At 35.4% G+C, this 25,062-nt stretch overlaps 1 protein-coding gene across 3 annotated transcripts in view; it reads left to right on the top strand.

Moving 5' to 3' along the window:
• The window catches only part of BRWD3 (bromodomain and WD repeat domain containing 3), a 129,253-nt gene that overhangs the window by 49,000 nt on the left and 55,191 nt on the right, over positions 1-25,062 (top strand). The window contains exons 1-12 of one of the 3 annotated variants that reach the window (XM_049871965.1): positions 812-1,798; positions 2,904-3,064; positions 4,166-4,387; positions 8,984-9,084; positions 9,582-9,652; positions 10,242-10,342; positions 12,585-12,625; positions 13,307-13,411; positions 14,691-14,844; positions 20,977-21,111; positions 22,160-22,288; positions 23,227-23,452. In XM_049871965.1, the coding sequence (XP_049727922.1) occupies positions 2,987-3,064; positions 4,166-4,387; positions 8,984-9,084; positions 9,582-9,652; positions 10,242-10,342; positions 12,585-12,625; positions 13,307-13,411; positions 14,691-14,844; positions 20,977-21,111; positions 22,160-22,288; positions 23,227-23,452 (1,363 nt within the window). In that variant the 5' untranslated portion in view covers positions 812-1,798; positions 2,904-2,986. Of the gene's footprint in view, positions 1-811; positions 1,799-2,903; positions 3,065-4,165; positions 4,388-8,983; positions 9,085-9,581; positions 9,653-10,241; positions 10,343-12,584; positions 12,626-13,306; positions 13,412-14,690; positions 14,845-19,047; positions 19,237-20,976; positions 21,112-22,159; positions 22,289-23,226; positions 23,453-25,062 lie in introns of those variants that run through there. The other 2 variants (XM_049871964.1, XR_007515816.1) reach the window with 2 other exon arrangements.

Genomic DNA, 25,062 nt, shown 5'->3' on the forward strand with positions numbered 1-25,062 from the left:
TCAGTAGTCTTCACCAACACCATAATTCAAACACATTAATTCTCATTCGGGCTTCCTTATTCATTGCCCAGCTTTTACATGCATATGAGGCGATTGAAAATATCATGGCTTGGGTCAGGCACGCCTTAGTTTTCAAAGTGACCGCTTTGCTTTTTAACATGTTAAAGAGATCTTGCGCAGATTTGCCCAATGTAATGTGTTGTTTGATTTCTTGACTACTGCTTCCATGGGTGTTGAATTTTGGACTTGTAGGTACTATAAATAGCACTGCAGTAAACATTTTGTACATGTAAATCTTCTTTGCTAAGAGTTACAGCCCTAGGATAGGTTCCCAGTGTTGGGGCAATGGATCTTCATATTTTCATGATTCTTGAAATGTATTGCCAAATTACTTTACAGATGGATCGTATTACTCTAAGGTTCTACTAGAAAAGTAGGTGTATACCGTTGCCATTGTAATTGCCAACATTAGGCTTTAGAATTTTTTTGAATGCTTACTTAGTAGGTATAAAATTGTACCTTACTATCTTTTTTTATCTTCAATTAAATTTCTTTGATAGCTAGCAAAAAAGTTGAACATTTGCTGTGACTCAGTTTATTATTCGTATTTTCTATACTGTGACTTGTTAATTTCCTTTGCCCATTCATCTGTTGGGTTTTGATTGTTAAGTTTTATATGTATTTTAAAATATTAAAATTTTACCGTACTTGTTGCAAATATTTTCTGTTTCTTTTCAACTAATTATTAGTTTTTTGTAAAGAAGTTTTAAAAGGTAGTGTTAAATTATATACACTTTAAAGATGCATAAATTTTTCAGTAATTGTTCCCGATTTAACAGTTTAGGCCTGAGATGCTAATTCTTAATGGGGTTAAAAGGATTTTGTTTATATGCTAAATTGTATTCCTTTGGCCTTGAGGAACTCAAATATTTGTTGGGTGAATGAATGAATGAATGAATGGATTTCCTTTCTGGTAGCTGTTTACCTCTCTTTCTTTCTCTGGGTCTTTCTCTTCCTTTCTCTGGGTCTTTCTCTTCTATCTGTGTCTCTTTCTGCTCCCCTTCTCAAAATTTTTTTTCTGTTTTTTTTTTCTTTCCTTCCTGTTGATGTTGTTATTGTTGTTTGTTTTTACTCCTTTAAGCAGCGGTTTTCAACCCAGGGAAGTTTTCCCCCTATGGGGACATTTAACAATATCTGGAAATACTTTTGTTGTCATAACTTCAAAGGGGTTGTTCTACTGGCACCTAGTGAGTAGAGGCCAGGGGTACTGCTAAATACCCTACAATGGACAGATAGCCCCCAAAACAAAGAATAATCCAGTTCAAAATGTCAGTAGTTCCAAGGTTGAGAAACTCGGCCTTAAAATAACATACCCTTTCCTGTATCCACCTGCAAAGTATGGACTGAGCAAAGCAAAGCAGAAGTAATCATTTACTGTTTCAAGAAACTCAGAGGAGTAAGAAACGTTTGACTAGAGAAGGAAAATTACTAAAGGCCCAAGGTTAGGGTGCTTGCTCATCTCACCTTAGGCTTGTGAAATTTTCCAGGGGTTGAGATGGATAGCCACTGCCAAGAAGAAATCTTACCTAGTACTGATGTTTATGTACATTCTACCATTGTTTACTCAGCTTCTCAACAGTATTACATAAATACTCAGATCTCTAACTTGTTTTTATGGTTTACATTCAAGGTTTTGCTGATTTTGCTATTCATCATTCATTTTTTGTCATTTTGTCAGTTTAAAATGGCCAGTGGATCTACCTTTGCCTGAAAGAAAGACTTCATTGCTCTTAAGATTGTGAGACATTGAAAGGTTTCATATTTTTGATTGTGGCATGGTTCTAATTGTACTAATCTAGCTAGAACTCAATTCTTGCCTTAATTTTGCCTTGCTTAAACATAAAGCTATTATCACTTGTATTAAATTATTCATGCAGTGTGATAAAATGTCACCTTGTCTCAAAGTGACTTTGAACTTAGAGGGATCCTATGTCTTGATTCAAATATAATGTGTTGGGTGTTAAGTGTTTTCAATATATAAGGGGAGACTGGAGCAATTTCACAGGGCGAGTGGGTGGTTGTAAATCCTTACATGGGGATCAAGATCTCCATTTCAGGGAAGTGAGGAGAATCCAGGTGGTATTTGGAGGAGAATTGTACAGACTTATGCTTTATTCTGGCAGCTTTTTAAGAAAATTAAGAACAAGGCAAAGCAAACAAAAAATGAGATAGGACTTGAGATAACCTTATAGGAGATGAAGCCTCAAAAGTTCATTGTTCACTAGAGGGAGAACCTACAGATTTAAAAACCAAAAAGAGGAGAGCCCATAGGCAAGCCTAGGAAGGATTGTTTACTACTTAAAACCTAAGTGGTGTCGTAAGTTCTCTTCTCCTTTCACTGTATAGATCTCTTGTATTACTCTTTAATTCTTAGGGAGAGCTGTATGTGTGGTGCATAGAGGTGAGGGGGTGAGACACAAGTTCATTAAAAAATCTTTGTATAAATTTTAAGATGTGTTATATTCAACCGAATAGTTTTTATTCTAAAACTCCTTCATGGTATAGTAAGATTTTCCTATGTATTTAAAATGACAAGTGTTTTTGACTATAGTATACCAAGAAAGATGAAATGGAGGTGTGCTTGAGTAACCATAGTAAGGCGAGCAGGAAAATCAGGCCCCTAGGATTTAGCAGAAGAGTATTCTTAGTGTTTTGGGCTAGTGGACTTGAGTTCATAAATCATGAAATTTGTAAGGGAATTCAGACTTTTTTTCATAGGGTAGAATTGCTATGTTGTTTGTTGTGTACCCTGTTTTGTCTCATCTTAATATTCATGACTTAACTTCATGAGGTAGGTTTTACTTCTAGTTTTTAAGAAGTAAATCTGTTTTATTTTTTTCCAGTGACTATCACTTCTGCCAGACAATTAACTGGATGTAGTCGCTTCAGCCATATTTTCCCTTCATCTGCTTACCAACACATTAAGATGCATAAGAGAATTCTGGGGCACTTGTCATCGGTGTACTGCGTAGCATTTGACCGAAGCGGGAGAAGAATTTTTACAGTGAGTTTAAAATTTATGATACTGTAGTGTATTGCAGATTGGTAACAGTTGAAGCTAGACTTCCTAGCATTGCATTATGCTTTATGAAGAATTCGTCCTTTTTGGACATACGAATACAGGAAATCTTTTCTCACTCTATATGGATAAATGGGTGAACTATCAACTACATCATTCTTATAATTGAGTAGCTGAACTACATACTTATGAGATTATAGTTGTTTTGTATATCTTTCTTTGATTTTAGTAGTAGTTATTTTAAAAATTTTTTGTTAGCCAGATCATACTGTATGCTTTTAAGTACGAAATTGTAGCACGCTTAATATTTCCTAGAAGAGGCTTAGTCTCATTGCTTCAGTACTAAGTTAATATAGAAGTGTGGGTTATGACATAATTTTCTTTTTAGATTTGTATGCTATAATGAAGTGGTTTGTACCTGGAGAAGTTATGACTCCTTGGAGTTCATTACAGATTCTTCCATTGACTTCTTTATGACTCCAAATGTGTCACCTCAGTATTTGCATGTTGGTAGTCATGATGAGGATGGTAATTGCTATATTTTTTAAGCAGATAATTATAAAATAATTTATCTACCACATTAGAGGAGAATTGCTTTTTACTATTTTTAAAGCTCTTTTGAAATTTTAAATAGGAAGTTTAACTCATTATTTTCACCAGACGTTAACAGCCTCATGTTCAGTGAGAATGCATGTAGACTTTAGGTTACATTTTTAAGTGTTTGTAGAGAAAAATACTCAAACCATTAAGAAAAAAAGGATGTCAGGCCAGAGGTAGTTAATGCCAGATCACTTAAGAGTGAGTTAAAAATATTTTGAGTTATCTAGATTGATTGTAGTTTTGAGGAGTTCTTCACAAATTCCATTGTCAGTTTGGATAATGCTATCACTGCTATCATTTAGGCTTTGTTTATATTTACTACTGGATTCGTATTATATAGAGGAGAGACTAAAAGGAAAGTCTTAGAAGTAATTTAATACAATCTTCCCTTTGCCTCTTTGCTTGTTTGTTTTGTTTTTTGTTGTGTATTTGGTGGCCAGTTTCTGCTTTACTATAAATCTCTCCTGTACTTTTGTGTTATTCTAGGGTTCAGATGACTGTTTGGTGAAAATTTGGGCTACAGATGATGGACGCCTCCTTGCTACACTTAGAGGGCACTCTGCTGAAATATCTGACATGGCTGTCAACTATGAAAACACTTTGATTGCTGCAGGCAGCTGTGATAAGGTTGTAAGAGTGTGGTGTCTTCGAACCTGTGCACCGGTTGCAGTCCTTCAGGGACATTCAGCTTCTATTACTTCCATACAGGTAAGAAAAATGAAACCATACCTCTAACATGTAATAACAATGAAAATTCTCTTATCTTAGATTATGTGAATAATGCAAAGAATGCCATCAGGAAGATGTTCATCTCTTAAGGGCTTTGCTTCTAGCCTGCAGACAGATTTTAAGTTCTTTTTCATAAAAATCTTTTCCTTTTAAAAATAAATAAAAAGATCACTGAAGAGATTCTTCCAATACAGTAGGAACAACTTATGTATCTCTCTCTATAATTTGTGAAGAAGGGAGAAGGCTGGTAAATGCCTTAAGAAACACACTAATACCTGTTAGGATATAAACAGGTTCTAACTAGAATACTAGAATATATTGTGGTAATATTTAATGCCAGATCTTTGTCACTCAGATTTAGTGTGTGTGCCTGTATGTAGTTTAATCTAGAGAAATGTTTTTTGCTTTTTTCAGTAACTTCTTATTTTAACTTAACGTTTGACATATAAATTCATAAAATAGGTAACATCAGCTTCTTTTAAATACTTATCCATATGTACTGTTTTTACCAGATATTGGTAGCGAAAGTCCTGGAAACCCCAAAATAGCTTTTACTCAATAAAACTAAATAAGCAGAACTTTGTCTTCTTAATTAAAGGTGTTGAGAGCAAAACAAGAATCCTTCTGAAACGGTTTTTTACGTTAGGTCAAGGAAACCGTTTTTGTGGATGAGACAATTCTCATTTACTTTACTTTGTGCGTTAGTATGTCAGTGTTTTTGTATATTACTTAAATAACATTTCACCTATTTTGGTGAGCTAGCAAGAATTGTATTGGATTTAAAAACGTTTGTCAAAATTTTGACAATTTGAGATTTTTTCATGGACTTTGGGGAGATTACCAGTTACTTGTGTTCCCACCATCCTATCTGACTGATGATTTCTGGAATTTGGAGATACTTTCCATACAACAGAAAATAATGACTATTTGATTACATTGAAAAATGTTTATGATACTGTTTGCCTCCTTCATAGTTTTGTTTGCTAGTTTTCTCTCATATTGTTTACTTCAGCACACTTTGAGTGTTGGAGTGCCCTAGAGATCAATGGACTTTTTCTCTATCACATTCTTTCCATTGGTGATCTCACTGAGTCTCATGGCTTTAAATAATCATCTATAGGCTGATAACTCTCAACTTTATGTCTCTGTCTTGGGCCACTCATACTTGCGTGTTCAGCTATGCTCTTGACATCATCAACTGGATGTCTATTAGACATCTCAACTTAACATATTCAATATTGAATTTACCTTTCTTCCCTGGATCTGCTTCTCCTCAATGCTTTCCCCGTCTCAGTAAGTAGCAGTTTCATCCTTCCAATTACTGAGGGTAGAAACTTCGGAGTCATCTCTTATTTTTTTTTTTCCCTTATACCCCATATCTAACTTGTCAGCAAATCATATTGGCTCTACCGTCAAAGTATTTACAGAATCTGACAAATTTTCAGGACCTCCATCATTACTACCCTAATCCAAACCGCTGTTATCTCTGGCCGAGATCATTGAAACAGACTTCTAATTGATCTTCCAGCTTCTTCCCTTTCCTTCCTCCTGCCTCAATCTAGCCTTTGTTCGCCAGCCAGAGTGATTATAAAAGGAAAGTTAGATCATGTCACTCATGCTCAGAACCTTCAGTAGATTCCAATCTCAGAGTTAAAACCAGTGTCTTTAAAATGACTTACAAGACCTTGTTCTTTTGGACCTCATCTCATAATACTCATTGCCCTTTCTCACCCTGTTTTAGCTGCTGGCCTCTCTGCTTTTTCTTGAACACTCCAGGTATACTCCTGCATTTGCTCCTGCTGCCTTCTGTCTCTGGAATGGTCTTCCTTGAATATCCACAGGACTTGTTTCCTCACTTTATAAGTGCTTTGTGTAAATGTCACCTCAGGGAGACCTCTGACCAGTTTACCACTCATTTAAAATTGTAAATCATCCTCCCCTTGTTTTAGTTATCTAGTGCTGCCATAACGGAAATACCACATATGGGTGGCTTTAACAAACAGAAATTTATTTTCTCACAGTTTAGGAGGCTAGAAGTCTGAATTTAGGGTGCCAGCTCTAGGGGAAGGCTTTCTTAAAAAGGCTCTGGAGGAAGGTCCTTGTCTGTTTGAGCTTCTGCTCCTGGGCAGTCTTCATGTGACTTGGTGTCTCTCTTCCCCCATCTCTGCTACTTTTGCTTGTTTAATCTCTTTTATATCTCAAAAGAGATGGACTCAAGATACAGTCTATACTAATCCTGCCTCATTAACACAACAAAGGCAACCCATTCCCAAATGAGATTATAACCATAGGCATAGAGATTAAGATTTATAACACATATTTTGGGGGGACATAATTCAACCTATAATACCCCCCTAGCACTCTGTATTTCCCCTTCTTAGTTTTATTTTTGTGGATAGTAATGATCACCACTTGGCATTCTGTATCCGTTACTTATTTGCTTATTGACTGTCTATTAAATTCATGGTATATTATCCCTCCAGTTCTTTTTCTTTTCTCTTCGTTTCATTTCTCTTCCCTTACTTTCACTTCCCTTCCTTTCTTAATAAAATTGAGATTAATATAATATGATTATAGTGATTGCCTCTGGGTGGTGGAATGATAAGTAATTTTATTCTGTTTTTCTGTATTTCATAAATTTTCTACAATAAATATGTATCGATTTTGTACATTAAAGAAATAAGCATTATAATTTTTTTTAATGCCTAACATGATTTCTCATTTAAAAACAATTAAGGTACATTTGACTAGGCCAGGAGTCCCTGGGTGGTGCAAAACAAAAGGTTGGAGGTTATAGTTTTCCCAGAGGTGCCTTGAAAGAAAGGCCTGGTGAATCAGCCGTTGAAAACCCTATGGAGCATAGTTCTTTTCTGATACACAGGGGGTCACCATGAGTCGGAATCAACTTGACAGCAACTGGTTATGTAAGATTACTCTTATGAATGAGCCAGACCCCCCACCTTATGATTGATAAAACATTTTAAATATTATGGGGATAACAAAGGTTTTAGTATTTCTTTAAGCTTAGTAAAATTACACTATTTTATATTTAATTGCCTCATTTCCACAGATTAAAAAAAAAAACCCTGTGCTGTTGAGTCGATTCCGACTCATAGCGACCCTACAAGACAGAGTAGAACTGCCCCATAGAGTTTCCAAGGAGCGCCTGGCGGATTTGAACTGCTGACCCTTTTGGTTAGCGGCCATTGCACTTAACTACTACGGGACCAGGGTTTCCTTCCACAGATGAGGGGTCAGCAAATTTATGGGCCAGATAGTAAATATTTTAGGCTTTTCGGGAAATGTGGCCTCTGTTGCAACTTTTAATGCAAAAGCAGCCATAAACAATATGTGGGGTGGCTGTGTCCCAATAAGACTTTATTTACATAAACAAGCAGCAAGCTGGATTTGAAAACTGGATTGTGGATTAAGCTTTTTAATGTAGGCTTCTTCTATCTCAGAAATGAAAATATAAGTATGCTACTGAGTACTGGTTTCTTTACTATAAATCAATTATTAATGTATTATATTAATTGATATTTTTTGTTTGACATCACTCTGCAGTCTCTAGCAATTCTGTGCTCCCAAACAAGAAAACTAAGTAAAACATGACATCTAATATCTACTGATACCTTTCTTTAGGTTTGAATTAAAATTGCACTCAAATCCTATGTATCTCGATCCTTAATCATTATCTCAGTGGAAATTGTTTATTATCTCTATTTGTGATTCATTAAAACTCACAGGCATGCTATAGAACCTGTTCTGAATTTAGACATTTTCACATGTCCAGGTATCAGAAGCCCAGTGGCTCTTCCTTTCTCTGTGATTCTCTTCTGAAGAGGTGTAAAATACTGAGAATCAGAGTGTGAGAAGCTTGTGTGATAAAGGCCATGGTCCAGCTCGGGTAGTAGTAGTCCTTTAAATTGGCAACTGACGTATATTTTTTCTTAATATATTTTTCCCACAATGATATGAACAAAGATTTGACCTATTTTATATTATGCATGTAAACAAGCGAATATGAATTAAATTTTAAAATAAAAAATACCGTACTTACTACAGTGGGAGTTTAAAATAAAATATTAAAATTCAAATGCTTGGCAATTAATTCCTGATCACTGTTTTTATTTCTGATGCCTTACTCATAGGAACTATAAAAATTCCACAGTTGTTGCTATATAAGTATGTTCAGCAAATTTGCAGTGGTTTAATTAGTAATGACTGAGTTTATTCTCCATTAAAAGTAGCAAAATAATAATTTTAAAATGTGATGTTGAATGAGTTTAAAATGATTATTTTTTAGAATTAAAACATTCTATTTTTTTTAACTTAAATTCAATTACTGACATGTTTTCTACGGTTTTCAATATTTTAACTTTCTGGAAGGTATTCTTTAATCTAGGGAATTTAGGTTACTAATCTCTTGAAACTGAAAATCTTAAATGAATTTATTTAAAGTACCTTTTTTTATAGTGGTTATAATTTTAGAACATGCTGTGTTTGAAATGATAAATGTGAACATGAAAGCTCTATTTAAATTAGATTATTATTATTATTAATTATTATTTTTAGTTTTGTCCATCAACTAAAGGCACAACCAGATACCTCACTTCTACTGGTGCTGACGGAACAATCTGTTTCTGGCAATGGCATGTGAAAACAATGAAGTTTAGGTAAGTCTGGTAGTTGTTGAGAAATTTTGTGAAAAATTAAGTGTATTCATTTTTATTTAGTACCGTGTGGGATTCTTGTATATAGAAATATGTATGTGCATGTGTATATATATCATACTTCACTTGGATGTTAGAGTTTTTTTTTCACTTGGATGTTAGAGTTTTTAGAATAAAATTTTCATTAAGCCAATGTTTTGACGAGGAATATCTGTTTCATTTCTTACTTTGGAAGAAGACTGAACTTTTCATAATGGTAGTAGTAAGGAATATGGTTAATTTGTTTGAAAAGCTTTAGTGCTAATACTGATGTCATAAAATATGTTTTCCAGGTTAAATGCATTTTTTACCTGAATGATGGAATAGTACTTGGGGACTACATCACTTTTGTGGTTTCTATAATATTGACACTAAATTTGTCCATATCCAGCATTTTGCTAAGATTCTTGCCCATTAGATGAGCATGATGAAAAACATAAACATGTTACTTTTCTCTTTAGAGATCGCCCAGTGAAATTTACTGAGAGATCCAGACCTGGAGTTCAGATATCTTGTTCATCATTCAGTTCTGGTATGTATAAAAGATGAATATGCTTTGAGTACCCAAAATATTAAGTGATTCAGTTTTAAAGGTAGTAAAAATGTATATGTTTGAGTTTTAATAGAAATATGCCAAAAATGTGAACCCTACACTATAATAGAAGAAACTTTTTAGACTCTAAATAACACGTAATAGTGGTTGAGTTTTTACATTTAACCACAATACCCACCAGAAAGGGAATTGTGGGTAAGGTCATTTGACTGGACAACATCCAACAAAAACAACAACATGAATAATATAGGAACATTTTGTTTTTGCATAAAATATAAAAAAATTAATTTCTCAAGGCTGTGACCTTTAGTATTTATGATCCAAAGTCTTGTATTTAGTGTACAGTCAGCGGATTTTGTTGGGTAACAATATAGTTGTCCTTTGAATATTTCTCTTGTTTTTTTTCTGTATTTCATATTCTCTGAAAAGTTAATGTGTCTTTAATGGCTAGAGGATAGCCTTGTGTTTTTTGAAGCCCTTTTACTAATATAAGGCAGCATACAAATAAGGAAACAATCAGAGGGTTTTTTAAATTCGTTGGTACTCTTTTTTTCTTTTAATCTTCCAGGTGGTATGTTCATTACGACAGGTAGCACTGACCATGTGATTAGAATATATTATTTGGGTTCTGAGATCCCTGAGAAAATTGCAGAATTAGAGTCACATACGGTAAGAACAAAATGAGAAACTTAAATGTGTTGCTTTCTTTTTAACATTCCCAAAAAGTTAGTTTTATTTCTTCTTTTCGACGGCCCTGGGTTTTGGGTTATCCTCCTTTAATATAGATTGATGTTAAAATCTTTATGGCAAGATGTCTCTTTAGTAATGAAGATCAGTGTGAAATTCTGGATTTAGTAGGGTTGTATTTAAGATGAGTTCTATTTGACAGTATGGAAAAAGAAATATTTTGTGATACTCCTATTTTTAGCCTGCTGGACTTTATTAGTTATATAAACTGTTACTTTAAAATCTATACACTTAATAAAAGACATTAAATATGTGTTAGGAAAAAAATCTTTTTATTAAATTTAGCTTGTTGATCTTAGTATGATTGTTTTTGGAATGCCTTAAAAGACTCAATGTAACCTAATCCCACTTTGTTAGTAGCAGCCTTTCATATAGGGAACCAGCTATATGCCTGGGATGAAAGCCATTGGTGGCTGGCACTTTTCCTGTCTGTCTGTTCCCATTCTCCTATGGCTTTTTCAGGAAGCTTAGAGCCACTATTGTGTAGTTACATCGTTTTGCACCTTTAATCCATTTCTACCTCCACTTCCTTTGCTTATCCTCTTCTCCAAATGATTATTTACTAAAAAAAAAAAAAAAATTTTTTTTTTTTTTATAGAGGTATTTCTGTTGCGGCTCACTGTACATCTCACGTGCCACATTGTCCAAATAGTATAGTCAGGAATTAAAAGCACATAGCTTTTCGGGTCTTAATGTTACTGTTCTAATTACTATTGACACCTCATTTGGAATAATATTTGTGTGCATTAATAAAATACATATATTTCCCCTGAAAAAAATAACTTAAAAAAATGCTTTTCGAGTTGCAGAATCAATCATGTTATTGAAATTTTTAGAAAATCGACCCCTATTAGAAACCTTCTCCTTGAGCTTTTGGAAAACAGTCTCCTGCTTTTTGTCTTATCACATAAACATAATTGGAAAGTCTCCTTATGAAGACTTACCTGAACCAAGTTAGATTCTCAACTTGCTGTTACTTATTCCTAGACACTAAAATCCTGGAATATCATTTAAACTGTGAAAGGGAAAAACTTAGGGAATATTTTAAAATCTCAGTCTGAGACTATCCAGTTGGAGAAGTCCATTTGTGCTACAGCATGCAAAGGATGGATTTTTGCAGTTGCCACCCAACCAGGTAAAGTGCATTGAGAGCTGAGAAAGAAGGAAAGAATAATTCAGGGAAAAAGGTGAAGAAAAGTTAATTTAGTTTTATTTGTAGGGGTCAAGCTAAGAATAAAAGTGAGAAAAAGTAAACACTTCCTGTTGGAATCAGTGGCTATTGTTAGTCACTAAAAATAAGGTTTCCCTTCAGGACATCTAAAACCAATCATTGTAACTGGCAATGAGAATACAGGATCTCTCAGATAAAGTACCACAGTGAAATCTTGAAACAGTATGAATCAGAGATAACTATAAACATATGAAGAAAGTTTGATAATTTTTAAAAATGAAAAATAATTTAAAGAAATTTAGTATCTGAGCTTTTTATTAAAAGTTTAGTTCAAATACAGTTCAATAATTGAGTGGTTTCTGAAAATGTATACAGCATTTGGGGGTACATTTGGCTCTATTTTTGAGGAATAAAGCAAAGAAAATTGTATATTTTGATTTACACCTTTATCTTCTCATTACCACTATATATATTGTTTTTAAAAGCATCTGGGCTAATCATTTTAAAAGAAAGTTGAAACAGCACTATCTAAACTATAGTACTAAGTTTCAGATGAATCTGTTGGAAAATAATTAAGTAAATAATGTGGGAAACAGGAAATGTTTGATTTGTTTCTTTGAAATTAAAAAAATATGAAAAATTTAATTCAACTATTGTTAATTCAGCTATTTTAACATGGCATTTTAGGTTAGTGTGCTCTCTTATGGGGGACATAGTAAATTAAAACCTAGTCAGAGCTATTTGGTTCTGGAAATAATGGTTTAGAAGTAGGTCTGCTTGTATCTGGTTTGTCTCAAGTTTTTGAAGTATTCCTCCTAGTTACTTAATGCACTGTTTCAGTGTTCATTACAAAATTATTTTTAGAAAATTAGAGGTTTTTTAAAAAGGAAATTAATGGCATTAAAAAAAAATCTACTCCATGATGCTTTTGCATGTGAATTTGTTTTACAAATACATTAATTCTAACCAAAAATATGTTATTTTATGTCTTAGGACAAAGTTGTTGCTGTTCAGTTCTGTAACAATGGAGACAGGTAATTATGTAGTACATATCTGTGTAAACAGGTGCTTGATATGTTTTACCATTCCCTCCGAAGCAGCCTCCTCTACTACAGATATCTTATTTCTATCCAGGCACACTTAAGCTAAAATCCCTTGTCTTTTTTTTCCCCCGTTTTTGAGGTTTAATTTTAAGACAGGTAACCACTCCCACCTTGAGAGAAGGCTCTCCATTAGGAGTCCAAGATATTCTATGTTTTCTTCATGTAAACAATGATGTTTCTCCAGTCATGTGACTCAAGTGTAAAAATTATATTAGAGAATGTGGTAGTGATCTATGTTGCAGCATGTGTCAGTATGTCATTCCTTTTTAGTAATGAATAATATTCCATTATATGGCTATACTACTTTTTGCTTATCCATTTGGCAGGTGATTGACATTTGAGTTCTTTCCACGTTTTGGCTATTATGAATAATGCTGCTATGAACATTTGTTTATAAGTTTTTGTGTGGACATGTGTTTTCATTTCTCTTGGGTATAAACCTAGGAATGGAGTTGCTGGGTCATATGGTAACTCTATGTTTAACCTTTGAGGAACTGCCATACTCACCAGCAATGTATAAGGGTGAACATATAACATTTATAATCGTAAAAAAGTGATTTCCATTTTGGAGAAAAATAGCAAGGCTATTTTATTTACACTCTTTCTCTTCAGTTTAAGATTTGTTAGTGGAAGTAGAGATGGAACAGCAAGAATTTGGCAATATCAGCAACAAGAATGGAAGAGTATAGTGCTAGATATGGCTACTAAAATGACTGGGTAAGATTGGACTTTAGATATTTCAGTGATTCTTATATGGTATACACTTAAATTATTGATTCATATTAAATAATAAGCATACAGTATTACCTTTTTAAATTAGTAAATAATTTGAATTTAATTGGCAGAAGCAAAGTTTGCATCTGTATTCAGTCTCTTAAGTAAATTGTCTCTTGCTTTTGATTGATTGATAGACTGAATGATAGGAACATTGCTAATTCATTCAAAATTCTATTCTTTTGTGACCCAAAGATCTCTCTGCTCTACTGATACCCACATAGTCATTCTCTGTGTTAGTTTGTATAGGTCACTTTTTTTTATATATATCTGTACTACTTTCTACCTTGAGGATTGGCCCTGTTAAATGTCATCATATGTTTAACTATTTCTCTAACTTACTTAGGATATACTTATAATATTTCAGAGTGTTAGCATTCCTTCTCAACCTTATCTGTATGCTTAATCAGCATTCTATTTCATCACTTTCACTGTTACTGGAAGGTACATAAATTGTCTCTTTAGGACACTAGAGTTTCTTTAAGATATGACCCTGGAAATTTTCTTCCCATTAATAAAACTATAAAACTGACTTATAATTATAGCCAGCTATTGATAATAAACCAAAAACCAAACCGGTTTCCGTGGAGTCGATTGTGACTCATAGCGACCCTATAGGACAGAGTTGGACTGCCCTATAGCATTTCCAAGGAGCAGCTGGTGGATTCGAACTGCCGACCTTTTGGTTAGCAGCCGTAGCTCTTAACCACTGTGCCACCAGGGCTCCTGCTATTGATAATATATTAGAATAAATCAGAAGTTACTGAATTTCTCACTACTTTTTTTAATAAGGCATGCCAAGTTTAAAAAAAAATTATTTAAGGGGATAAAATGGGCATTACAAATTTTCTTCCTGTTTTCTGTTATCCAACATAACCTTGTGTTTTACTTTTTAATTTTTTTGGTATATTTTCAGTGTTTTTGTATATTTCTTTCTTGTTTCCTTTTTTTTTTTTTTTGATTCTCAGCTATTTAAGCATCAATTTTTTTGTCTTTTTGGTTCTTTTTCTCCCTGAAATAAACTTACTGGTACTGCTCTGTGTTGGTACATTTATTATTTTTTTTCTTTCATGAGTACTTAAAAATATAATCCAGGTTTTTTTTTTTTTTTTTCATGTGAACAGTTGTGTGCTCTTGGAGAGATTTTTCTTAATTTGTTATTTTAGATGCACCTTTGGTGAAAAATGTACAAGGTGTGAATATCTAAAATTATTTTGTTTAGGAGTAATTTGCCATCTGGAGAAGACAAAGTCACTAAACTTAAGGTGACTATGGTGGCCTGGGATCGCTATGACACCACAGTTATTACTGCAGTGAACAATTTCCTTTTGAAAGTATGGAATTCTATTACAGGACAGCTTCTGCATACTTTATCTGTAAGTATTCTATTTTCAGAGTAATTAGGATGCTCAAAAGGGAATTAGTCTAGGAGATAGGAAATTTAAGTTCCAGTTTCCTTTCTATGACTTACTAGCCCTTGGAGAAGGTATTAAACTTTGTGGGGCCTCTTTTGACATATTTGTAAAATAGGGATAGTAACATGGTATATACATGTATCAAGAAAACTTTTTGAGGCTCTTTCCAAGTCTAAAAATTTATTCATTTACTATGTTATGATATGCAGTCCAGAGTGTATAAGTTATTGTGGTTTTAATAGGAATTGGAATTTTTTGTTGTTGTTATTTTGAAGGTTGGATTAAGCTTATTTAGACAAGGATCCCCTGTGTATTCAGGGATTAGTATATGCAAGAAATAGAGGTAAGGGAAAGAAGTAGGTGATATACGGTGTCTTTTCCTCTTTATTCTTAAAAATATCTTTGTCTAGTACAATAGATAAGTGCTAACTTTGGTGAAAGGTAAGACAGTACACAATACTGGGGAAGCTAGCACAGCTTGTACAAGGCAAGGTCATGGAAGCTCCCTGAGGGACCAAATTGCTGGGCTGAGGGCTATGGGGACTGTGGTTTTGGGGAACATCTAGCTCAATTGACATAATATAGTTTATAAAGAAAATGTTCTACATTCTACTTTGGTGAGCAGCGTCTGGGGTCTTAAAAGCCTGTGAGCAGCTATCTAAGATACTCCACTGGTCTCACTTCTTTGGAAGCAAGAGAGACTGAAGAAAATGAAAGATGCAAGGAAAAGATTAGTCCAAAGGATTAATGGACCACATTTACCATGACCTCCACCAGACTGAGTCTAGTACAACTAGATGGTGCCCAGTTACCACCACCAACTGCTCTGACAGGGAACACAATAGAGGGTCCTGGACAGATCTGGAGAAAAATGTAGAACAAAATTCTAACAAAAAAGACCAGATTTACTGGCTTGACAGACTGAAGAAACCTGGAGAGTATGGCCCCTGGACACTCTTAGTTCAGTAATGAAGTCACTTCTGAGGTTCACCCTTCAGCAAAGATTGGACAGGCCTGTAAAACAAAACAAGACTAAAGGGATATACCAGCCCAGGGGCAAGGACTAGAAGACAGGAGGGGACAGGAAGGCTGGTAATAGGGAACCCACGGTCGAGAAGGGAGAGTGTTGGCATGTTGTGTTAACCAATGTCATAAAACAGTATGTGTACTGAAGAAACTAGTTTGTTCTACAAACCTTCATCTAAAGTACAATATATATATATATTTCTCATAGTAAAAGGCTGCAGTATTTGTGGTATGAAAAGTTGAAAGGCTTAGTAGCAGAAATCACATGGATGGAGTTTGTGATTATCAGTTTATCCTGATACTGGTTGACTTCAGGTTAAATTCCATTTAAATGCTTTATTTCTTGTCTGCTTCAGTTATCTGTTTTAGCACCACTCAGTTACCAATTTGAAAGGATTTTAAAGGGAGAAAGACCAAATGATTGCTGTCTTAGTTATCTAGTGCTGCCATAACGGAAATACCACAAGTGGATGGCTTTAACAAAGATAGATTTATTTTCTCACAGTCTAGTAGGTTACAAGTCCAAATTCAGGGCATGGGCTTCAGGGGAAGGCTTTCTCTCTCTGTCGGCTCTGGAGGAAGGTCCTTATCCTCTGGCCGAGGAGCTTCTCAAGCTCAGGGACCCCGTGTCCAAAGGACATGCTCTGCTCCTGGTGCTGCTTTCTTGGTGATATGAGGTCCCCAACTCTGCTTGCTTCCCTTTCCTTTTATCTCTTGAGAGATAAAAGATGGTGCAGGCCACATCCCAGGTAAACTGCCTTTACCTTGGATCAGGGAGGTGACCTGAGTGAGGGCGGTGTTACAATCCCACCCTAATCCTCTCAACATAAAATTACAATCACAAAACAGAGGACAACCATACAGTACTGGGAATCATGGCCTAACCAAGTTGATACACACTTGTTGGGGGACGTAATTCAGTCCGTGAAAATTGCCATATGGTTTACATAGTAGTGAGTGATAGGGTTCAGGATAGACTCTAATTTTCATGACTCTTAACTCAGTTCTCTTTGTAGTATATCATGGTGTCGTCTGTGTGCGATAATCTTAGTCTAAGGCCTCTTAGGTTTATAAAGATTTGTTAACATTGGAACAGTTCTCATTTTATCTTTCATATACCCCTCAAGTTCTCTTTCCTAAATAAACCTCTAGCACTGTGTTAGTGAAGCCTGAGGTTCTTCCTTTTACCTGTTAAGCCAATGCTTACCTGGTTCTGGTTTTCCATATTTCCTGATAAGTTTCTATAAATATGTCTGGAAAAGCTGGTACTATTTGCTTGGCTCTTTACTAGGAAACATTTGTCTACAACATCACTGTCCAATAGAAATATAATGTGAGTCACATATGAAATTTAATTTTTTTCTGGTAGCCACAATAAAAAAGTAAAACAGGGAAAATTAATTTTAATAATATATTTTATTTAACCCAATATATCCAAAATGCTAGCACTTCAACATGTAATTAATATAAAAATTATTAATGAGATGTTTTACATTATTTTATACCAAGTATTTGAAATTTAGTGTGTATTTCACACACAGAGAACATTTCAGTTCATACTAGCCACATTTCAAATGCTAAATAGCCATTTGTGGCTAAACCGAAAACCAAAACCAGACCTGTTGCTGTCGAGTCGATTCCGACTCATAGGACCCTTTTGGACAGCACAGCCCTTTATCTCTAAAATCACAATTGCAAAAGCCATGTTGTAGCTATGGCTTTTTATAATAAGTTCATGTAAAAGTCCTGATAAGTACTTTGATGTAGAATCCTGGTTAGTGGCACTCTTCCCACAGGTTGACTTACAGGTCATCTGTTCTCAGTAAATTTTATTGAGGAAATTTTAAGACAGACTATTTTTAGTCCTCCTAACAGTCTTGGTATAGTACTTATGTTTCCTGTTGTAACAATTTATGTATCAAGGTTTTGGTGGGGTGTAAAGTTCTTCCATTCAGCAGATGGAACACTTGTTGAACATTTATTGGGTGCCAGGCACTGAGCTAGGTGCTAGGGATAAATGGTTAATTAAACAGAGTCCTTGTCCTCCTGGATCTTACAGCTTATCAAGAGAGAAAAATATTTAATAAGTGCCAAGAAGAAAAATTACAAGATGAAATGCAAGCTTCTATCAGGGTGACCTAATCTGGTCTGGAAGGTCAGAGAGAGCTTCCTGAGGAACTGAAGTGTGGGTTACGATTTGAAAGGTGTGTAGCAGTTACCCAGGTCTCAGCTTAAATGTCACTTCTTGACAAGGCCTTCCCTGATCAATCTAAAATAGCTTCCCGGTCTTTGACTTATTCCATCACTTTGCTTTATTGTCATCATAGCATTTATAACTACCTGATATTTTGTTGTTAACATTCTGTCTTTTGTGGTGGGGGCTCAATAAATATTTGGTGAATTACATATGTGAAGAGGTTGTGAAAAGGGGAACGTTCTAAGGTCCTGAGAATTTGGCTATAGAGAGTAGACATGACTGCAGAAGTAGACAGGGGCCAGACCATTCAGGGTCTTGTAAGGTCTATCCTAAGATTAGTTGGAAACTATTAAAGGTTTTAAAGCAAGGAGTGCCATGTGAATTTTGCTTTTGAAGAATAGTAATTCTGGCTACAGGGTAGAGAGACTATTTTGGAGTGAGCCTAAGAGTGACTGTGGGTAGATGGGGGGGGTGTGGTCTATGGTAGTAGCCAGGTGGGAGTAATAATGATAATTTAGGTTACTATGGTGGTGGTAGAAATACAGGTGTTCTTAATTGAGAGATATATAATGTGGGAGTCAAGGTATTTAGCAGTTCTGGGTGGGGAAGTGTGTCGGGAAGGTGAGGGCATTAGAGGGCCCAGGTACCTTGAGTAAAGTAATAGCAGACAAATAAATGCAAATACTGCAGATGATAAATCTTAAGACATTTCTGATTTTGACCAGGTTTTGTTCCCCATGACCCAATGACTATACCCTCATCCTAAGGCATGTAGTAATCAAATAAAAATCCCTGTTTAAAAACCTCCCTTTCCCAATGTACACTGATTAAAGGCTGAACAACCTCAATAGAGCATGTTCCCCTCAGTTCATTGAAGTAATAGGTTTCCATTTCATTATCATTTGAGTTTAACAAAGTAATTTTATTATTTCCTGGTTTAGGAACCTGAGAAAATATTTGCTATATCAAATTGATGATTCAGCGAGGGAATTTATTATAACAAATAAATAAAGAACTTTTCAGCAGTCACCGGGAAAAGAATTTGTTGAACTTTCAGTTGTGACAATTCATTGTAATGGGATTTTATCTACTCAACACTGCATTTTGAGCCAGTCTACAGTTATTTCTTAGTAAGCTATTTTTGTCCATAATGGTAAAATGGTAGAATACTATATTAGTCCCTATTTTTATACCATGAGTTAACATAATATGCAATTTTGAGGTTCATGATATATAGTTACTTCTAGAAGCTCCTGGTAGATAATATGCTGATATTTCCTAAGTGAAATGCAACTTTGGGAGCATCTGTATGCTTTTTTAAGGCTTTGAACCTGTTGTTAATCAGGTAAGAGGCTAGGTAATAAACATTTTAGGCTTTGAAGGCTATATACAGTGTCTGTTGCATATCTTTTTTGTTTGTTTAAATATAAAAACCATTCTTAGTTCACAGACTGTGTGTATACAAAGACTTCTGGGGTCTAGATTTGGCTTGCAGGCTGCAGTTTGCTGACCCCTGACTAAGGTTTCTGTATACTAATATAAACCGGTTGCCGTGGAGTTGATTCCAACTCATAGGGCCCCTATAGGACAGAGTAGAACTGCCCCATAGGGTTTCCAAGGAGCGCTGGTGCATTCGAACTGCTCACCTTTTGGTTAGCAGCCTAGCTCTTAACCACTGTGCCACCAGGGTTCCATAAACTAAAATATACTTTGATTGGTTAAATGTAACATAGAGCATTGGTTTTCAAACTTGTATTTTAGCAGCAAATCTATTGTTCAGTTAACATCTTAAATGAAATTCCAAGTATAAAACAGCTATGGAACACAGCCACTCTATTTTATCCTTTGAATGTATCGTGGGGCCTGCCAAAATATAATTTGAATACCAGTTCTTATGGATTAAATTGTGTGTCCCCCAAAAATATGTGTTGCAAATCCTAACCCCTATTGCTATAAGTTTGAGGACTTGATATCAATTGGTTTGGTTTAAGTTTTATACCTGTGTATGTAATCCTATTTGGGAATAGGGGTTTCTTTGTTACGTTAATAGTGGCCCTGTCAGTGTAGGGTGTGTCTTAAGCCAATCACTTTTGAGATAGAAAAGGAGCAGATTAGACACAGACCAAGCAAGCACAAATGGAGAAAGATTGATGCCACCTAGAGATCACCATATCCCATTGTCTAGTCGATTCCCACTCATAGCGACCCTATAGGACAGGACAGAGTAGAACTGCTCCACAGGGTTTCCAAGGAGCGCCTGGTGGACTGGAACTGCCGACCTTTTGGTTAGCAGCCATAGCTCTTAACCACTATGCCACCAGTGTTTCCTGGAGATCACCAAGGAGTCCAGAACAGAAGCTGAAAAGAGACAGACAAGGATCTTACCCCAAAGCCAACAGAGAGAGAAAGCCTTTCCCTAATAACAGTACTAGATAGCCAAGATACCAGTGATAGAGAATGCTAGATGAAAAACAATGAAGGTTTATCTGTTATCACTGTGGTAGAATTGGATGTTAATGAGAGATTCTATTTGTCACATTTTCTGTGGCTTTTTAAATAGCAGAGTCCTTTTTTTAAATAAACCAGTTCTGGTATTTGAGCCCTAACTCTGGTTAATGAGCCCTAACTATTTGGACCATCTCTATTTTAAACACCTTCCCTAGTCTCCTATTGATACTTTATAAAATCAGCAATTATGCATATAAGGAACTCTTACTGAACTGTATTATTCGTCTAATGTCCATGGAGTAAATTTCAATTAGTAGACATGGATTCATCTGAACCAGATTGATAACACTCCCAAGACCTTTTGACAAAATAAATCAGGTGCTCTGTGTTACTTTTCACTTTTAATACTGATTTTATTACAGGGACATGATGATGAAGTATTTGTTTTGGAAGCACATCCATTTGATCAAAGGATTATACTTTCAGCGGGTCATGATGGGAACATTTTTATTTGGGACCTTGACCGGGGGACCAAAATTCGAAATTACTTTAACATGGTAAGAAAAATCTGTGTTTAGTTCATATTCAAAATGACTTATATGATATCTTGGTAATTAATATCTACTGCCAAGGAATTCCTTGTCATTTGTCTTTAAGTTAGTAAAATAAGTCAGAGAATGAACTAAGATCTGAGAATAAGGCCAATCCAGAATAAGGCCTTTCGGGGCGATTGTATTATCTTGGTGTCAGCATTTTCCAAGTTCTGGTCTCTAGGCCTGAAACTCTAGAAACTCAAATTTATTTAAACTTTTGGAGCTACACCAACCTAACCCACAAAAAGATTAATGTTTAAATTGTAATCCTAATTTATAAGTTACAACAGTGACTGTAATACTAGCATCTGCCTCTAGTAAATCCCATATGGCATAATTAGTAATTGGAGGTTGTTTGGTAAATGTAGAATTGGAGATATGGATACTCTTAAGATATATTTCATGCAAACCGTGGAAAAATCTGACTTTATCTCTTCTCCTAGTGGAACACCCTTCTACGATGATGAGAATACTGATAATCCACCATATTTAGTGCCCCTCTCTGAAGAGTAGTTGTAAATAAACGTTTCTAAATTGTTGCCCTTTGAGCTCCCTTTTGAAGGCTTTATACAAATCCAGAGTGTTAAGAATACCCTCTGTCTTTTGTTAGTAAAATTGTTTTGTGTGTTTTAATTTTAGGCTGATGATTTTAAGGCTTAATTTCATTACAGCTTTAGATGTGAAGATAATATTTTGACTTTTCTGAGACAGCACTCTCATGAATTTCATTAGGTTTGGGTCTTTTTTAAAAATCTTCTCAGCCACCTATGTACTATTTTTCGAGGTATGACAGTGCTGGTGATGATTGATGTCATCCGTTGCTTTTTGATTCTCCTTAATTTCTCTCAGAGCTTTACTGTTTCAGTAGGGTTCTGGCTACAGAAGCCTAAGAGAGTACATTGGAATGTTGATGCATCACAGAATCCAAGGTATTAGCAAGGAGAAGCTATCACCTACTTATTATTTGAAAATCACTCTTTAGATGACTTATAGAGACTCTTCTGAATTTCAGATTGAAGGTCAAGGCCATGGTGCAGTGTTTGATTGTAAATTTTCACCAGATGGAAACCATTTTGCCTGCACAGATTCTCATGGGCATTTGCTGCTTTTTGGTTTTGGGTGCAGTAAATATTATGAAAAGGTTAGTATTTTAAATTTTTGTTATAGACTGCAATTTGGGATTTTATCATTCATAAATTTTGGTTGAAGTCTTCCAGTTAATAGGAGTTGTGTGTCAAAATACATAAAACAAGAAAGTCACCTTTCTTGGTAAACGTTTCTGTCACTGCCAGCACTTTAGGCTTGGTGCTGGGAATAACTTAAGATGTAGTGTGATTAATGTAGATATAAAAATTCAGTAGGAAATCCTTTTGCTTAGAACCGATTCTATGGACTATCTTACAGGTGTAATAGAGAATGACTCTCCCAGAATGTATCCTCTGCTTACCATAAATTATTTGTATGGGAATAAACAACTAGTGACTGACTGTAATTATTTTCTTGGCTGACTATTTTACCTGTTATTAATCCTATTGAAATATTTTGGAATTAACTTAATTGGTTCATTATATTTTGTTAGCTGTGAATTTGGAATAGATTTTAGGATCTTAGAGTTGGAAGAGAACTCAGAAGCATTTGAATTTAGCCCAATACTTATATCACCTTTGCGTGCCTTTGATGTGATTGATACTTACCTGTCTTACCATTTATATTTCATCTATCCTTTTTGAATAAAAATAAGCAAGGAAAACATAGTTATTTTGGGGTGTATGATTTTGCAGCTGAAAAATAATACCTAACTTTTTCCACTGCGTTGTTGCTTTACTTATTCCTATCACAATTGGAGAAATACTACACAGGACCAAAAAATAACGCACATTTTAGGAATTTCTTGAGAAAATATGGGACCACCATCTAGTTAATTCACTTCTACTTAGGAGGAACACATTGGCAACAGAAGACTACAAGAGAGTGCAAGATTTGCCTGATTTGAAAAATGCATATGCCCTAGGAATGAAAATACATGTTCTTATCTATAAAGTCCCTGTGTATGTTAAATACTAAAAATCTGTCGTAAAGATTCCAGATCAGATGTTCTTCCACACTGATTATCGACCTCTTATTCGTGATGCCAATAACTATGTATTGGATGAACAAACCCAACAAGCTCCTCACCTCATGCCTCCCCCATTCTTGGTGGATGTTGATGGAAACCCTCATCCCACAAAGTTCCAACGGCTAGTGCCAGGACGGGAAAATTGTAAGGATGAACAACTTATACCACAGCTGGGTTATGTGGCTAATGGTATGTTTTCTCCAAAATCAAATTTTAAACATTTTACAAAGTGTTGTACTTGCTAAAACTCTGGAGTAGGTGAATATTTTTATTAATTTTCAGTCGTATACTACTTTTTACCTGCTAGAGTACTTTTACATTATTTATCTTAGTTACCTAGTGGTGCTATAACAGAAATACCACAAGTGGATGGCTTTAGCAAACAGAAATTTATTCTCTCAGTGTTAAGGAGGCTAGAAGTCTGAATTCAGGGTGCCAGCTCCAGGGGAAGGCTTTCTCTATTTGTTGGCTCTGGGGGAAGGTCCTTGTCATCAGTCTTCCCCTGGGTTTAGGAGTTTCTCAGTGCAGGGACCCAAGGTCTAAAGAATGCACTCCGCTTCTGGCTGTTCTTTCTTGGTGTAGGAGGTCCCTCTCTCTGCTGATTTCTCTTTCCTTTTATTTCTTGTAAGATAAAAGGTGATGCAGGCCACACTCCAGGGAAATTCCCCTTACATTGGATCAAGGCTGTGACCTTAGTAAGGGTGTTGCATCCCACCCTCATCCTCTATAACATAACCTAATCTTGCCTCATTAACCACAGGCAGAGATTAGAATTTACAACACATAGGACAATTACAGGAAACCCTGGTCGCATAGTGGTTAAGTGCTACAGCTGCTAACCAAAGGGTCGGCAGTTTGAATCCACCAGGTCCTCCTTGGAAACTCTACAGGGCAGTTCCACTCTGTCCTATAGGGTCGTTATGAGTCGGAAGCGACTTGATGGCAATGGGTTTCTGGGTTAGGACAAAATGGAGGACAACCACACAATACTGGGAATCATGGCCAAACCAAGTTGACACATATTTTGGGGGGACACAATTCAGTTCATGACAGTAGGTTAGGACAAAAAAAGCATACCTTTAACTAGAGAATGTGGTGACCTTCTTAGAAACCCTGAGCATATCTTTCTGTTAACCCTTAACTGTATTCACTTCTAGTAGTGCTTAAATGTGCTATAATGTGTTAAGCTTTTATAGCTGGTCAAATTCCATCATTCATACATAGTATGTAGTTAATGAACCTCAGAGACTAGGAAACTTCAAAAACCACAGACTGGAAAATAGCTATTGGCCTTCTTTACGTTTGAAATGCAAAGAATTATGGAGAATCGGGGAGAGGGACATAAGTGCTTAAGTAACACTCAATCTTGGAAGATGTTGGGGAAGCAAACATGAGTGCGATGCATGATATGAGGCTAGTAGAATAAGACATTGGAATACGCTGTTCCGTACCAAAGCATTTTGGTCTCTTCTGATTGGCGTATTTTTCCCTATTTATACTGGTCCCTCCAAGCCCCCAACACCCTAACACCCTGGAATACTTTCATATCTTAGATTGTTACTCATAGCTTTTCCACCAAGTATAAGGTAGTGAGTTTTTGATTTGTAAATGGAATTTATTTACTAGGGAATTAAGATTTGAATTGACCCTGTAGGGTGAAATTATGCACATCCTTTTTTAATATTCTCTCTCATAAGGGTTTGTAGAGCTCATATTTATTAAAGAAGGAGGAAAGGCATAAATATTAACTAGTAGATTAAACTATAAGCACCTGAATAAGAGATCTGTAATTCATCATG

Source organism: Elephas maximus, chromosome X (genome assembly GCF_024166365.1).
Source record: "Elephas maximus indicus isolate mEleMax1 chromosome X, mEleMax1 primary haplotype, whole genome shotgun sequence".
In the NCBI taxonomy this organism is placed as follows: Eukaryota; Metazoa; Chordata; class Mammalia; order Proboscidea; family Elephantidae; genus Elephas; species Elephas maximus.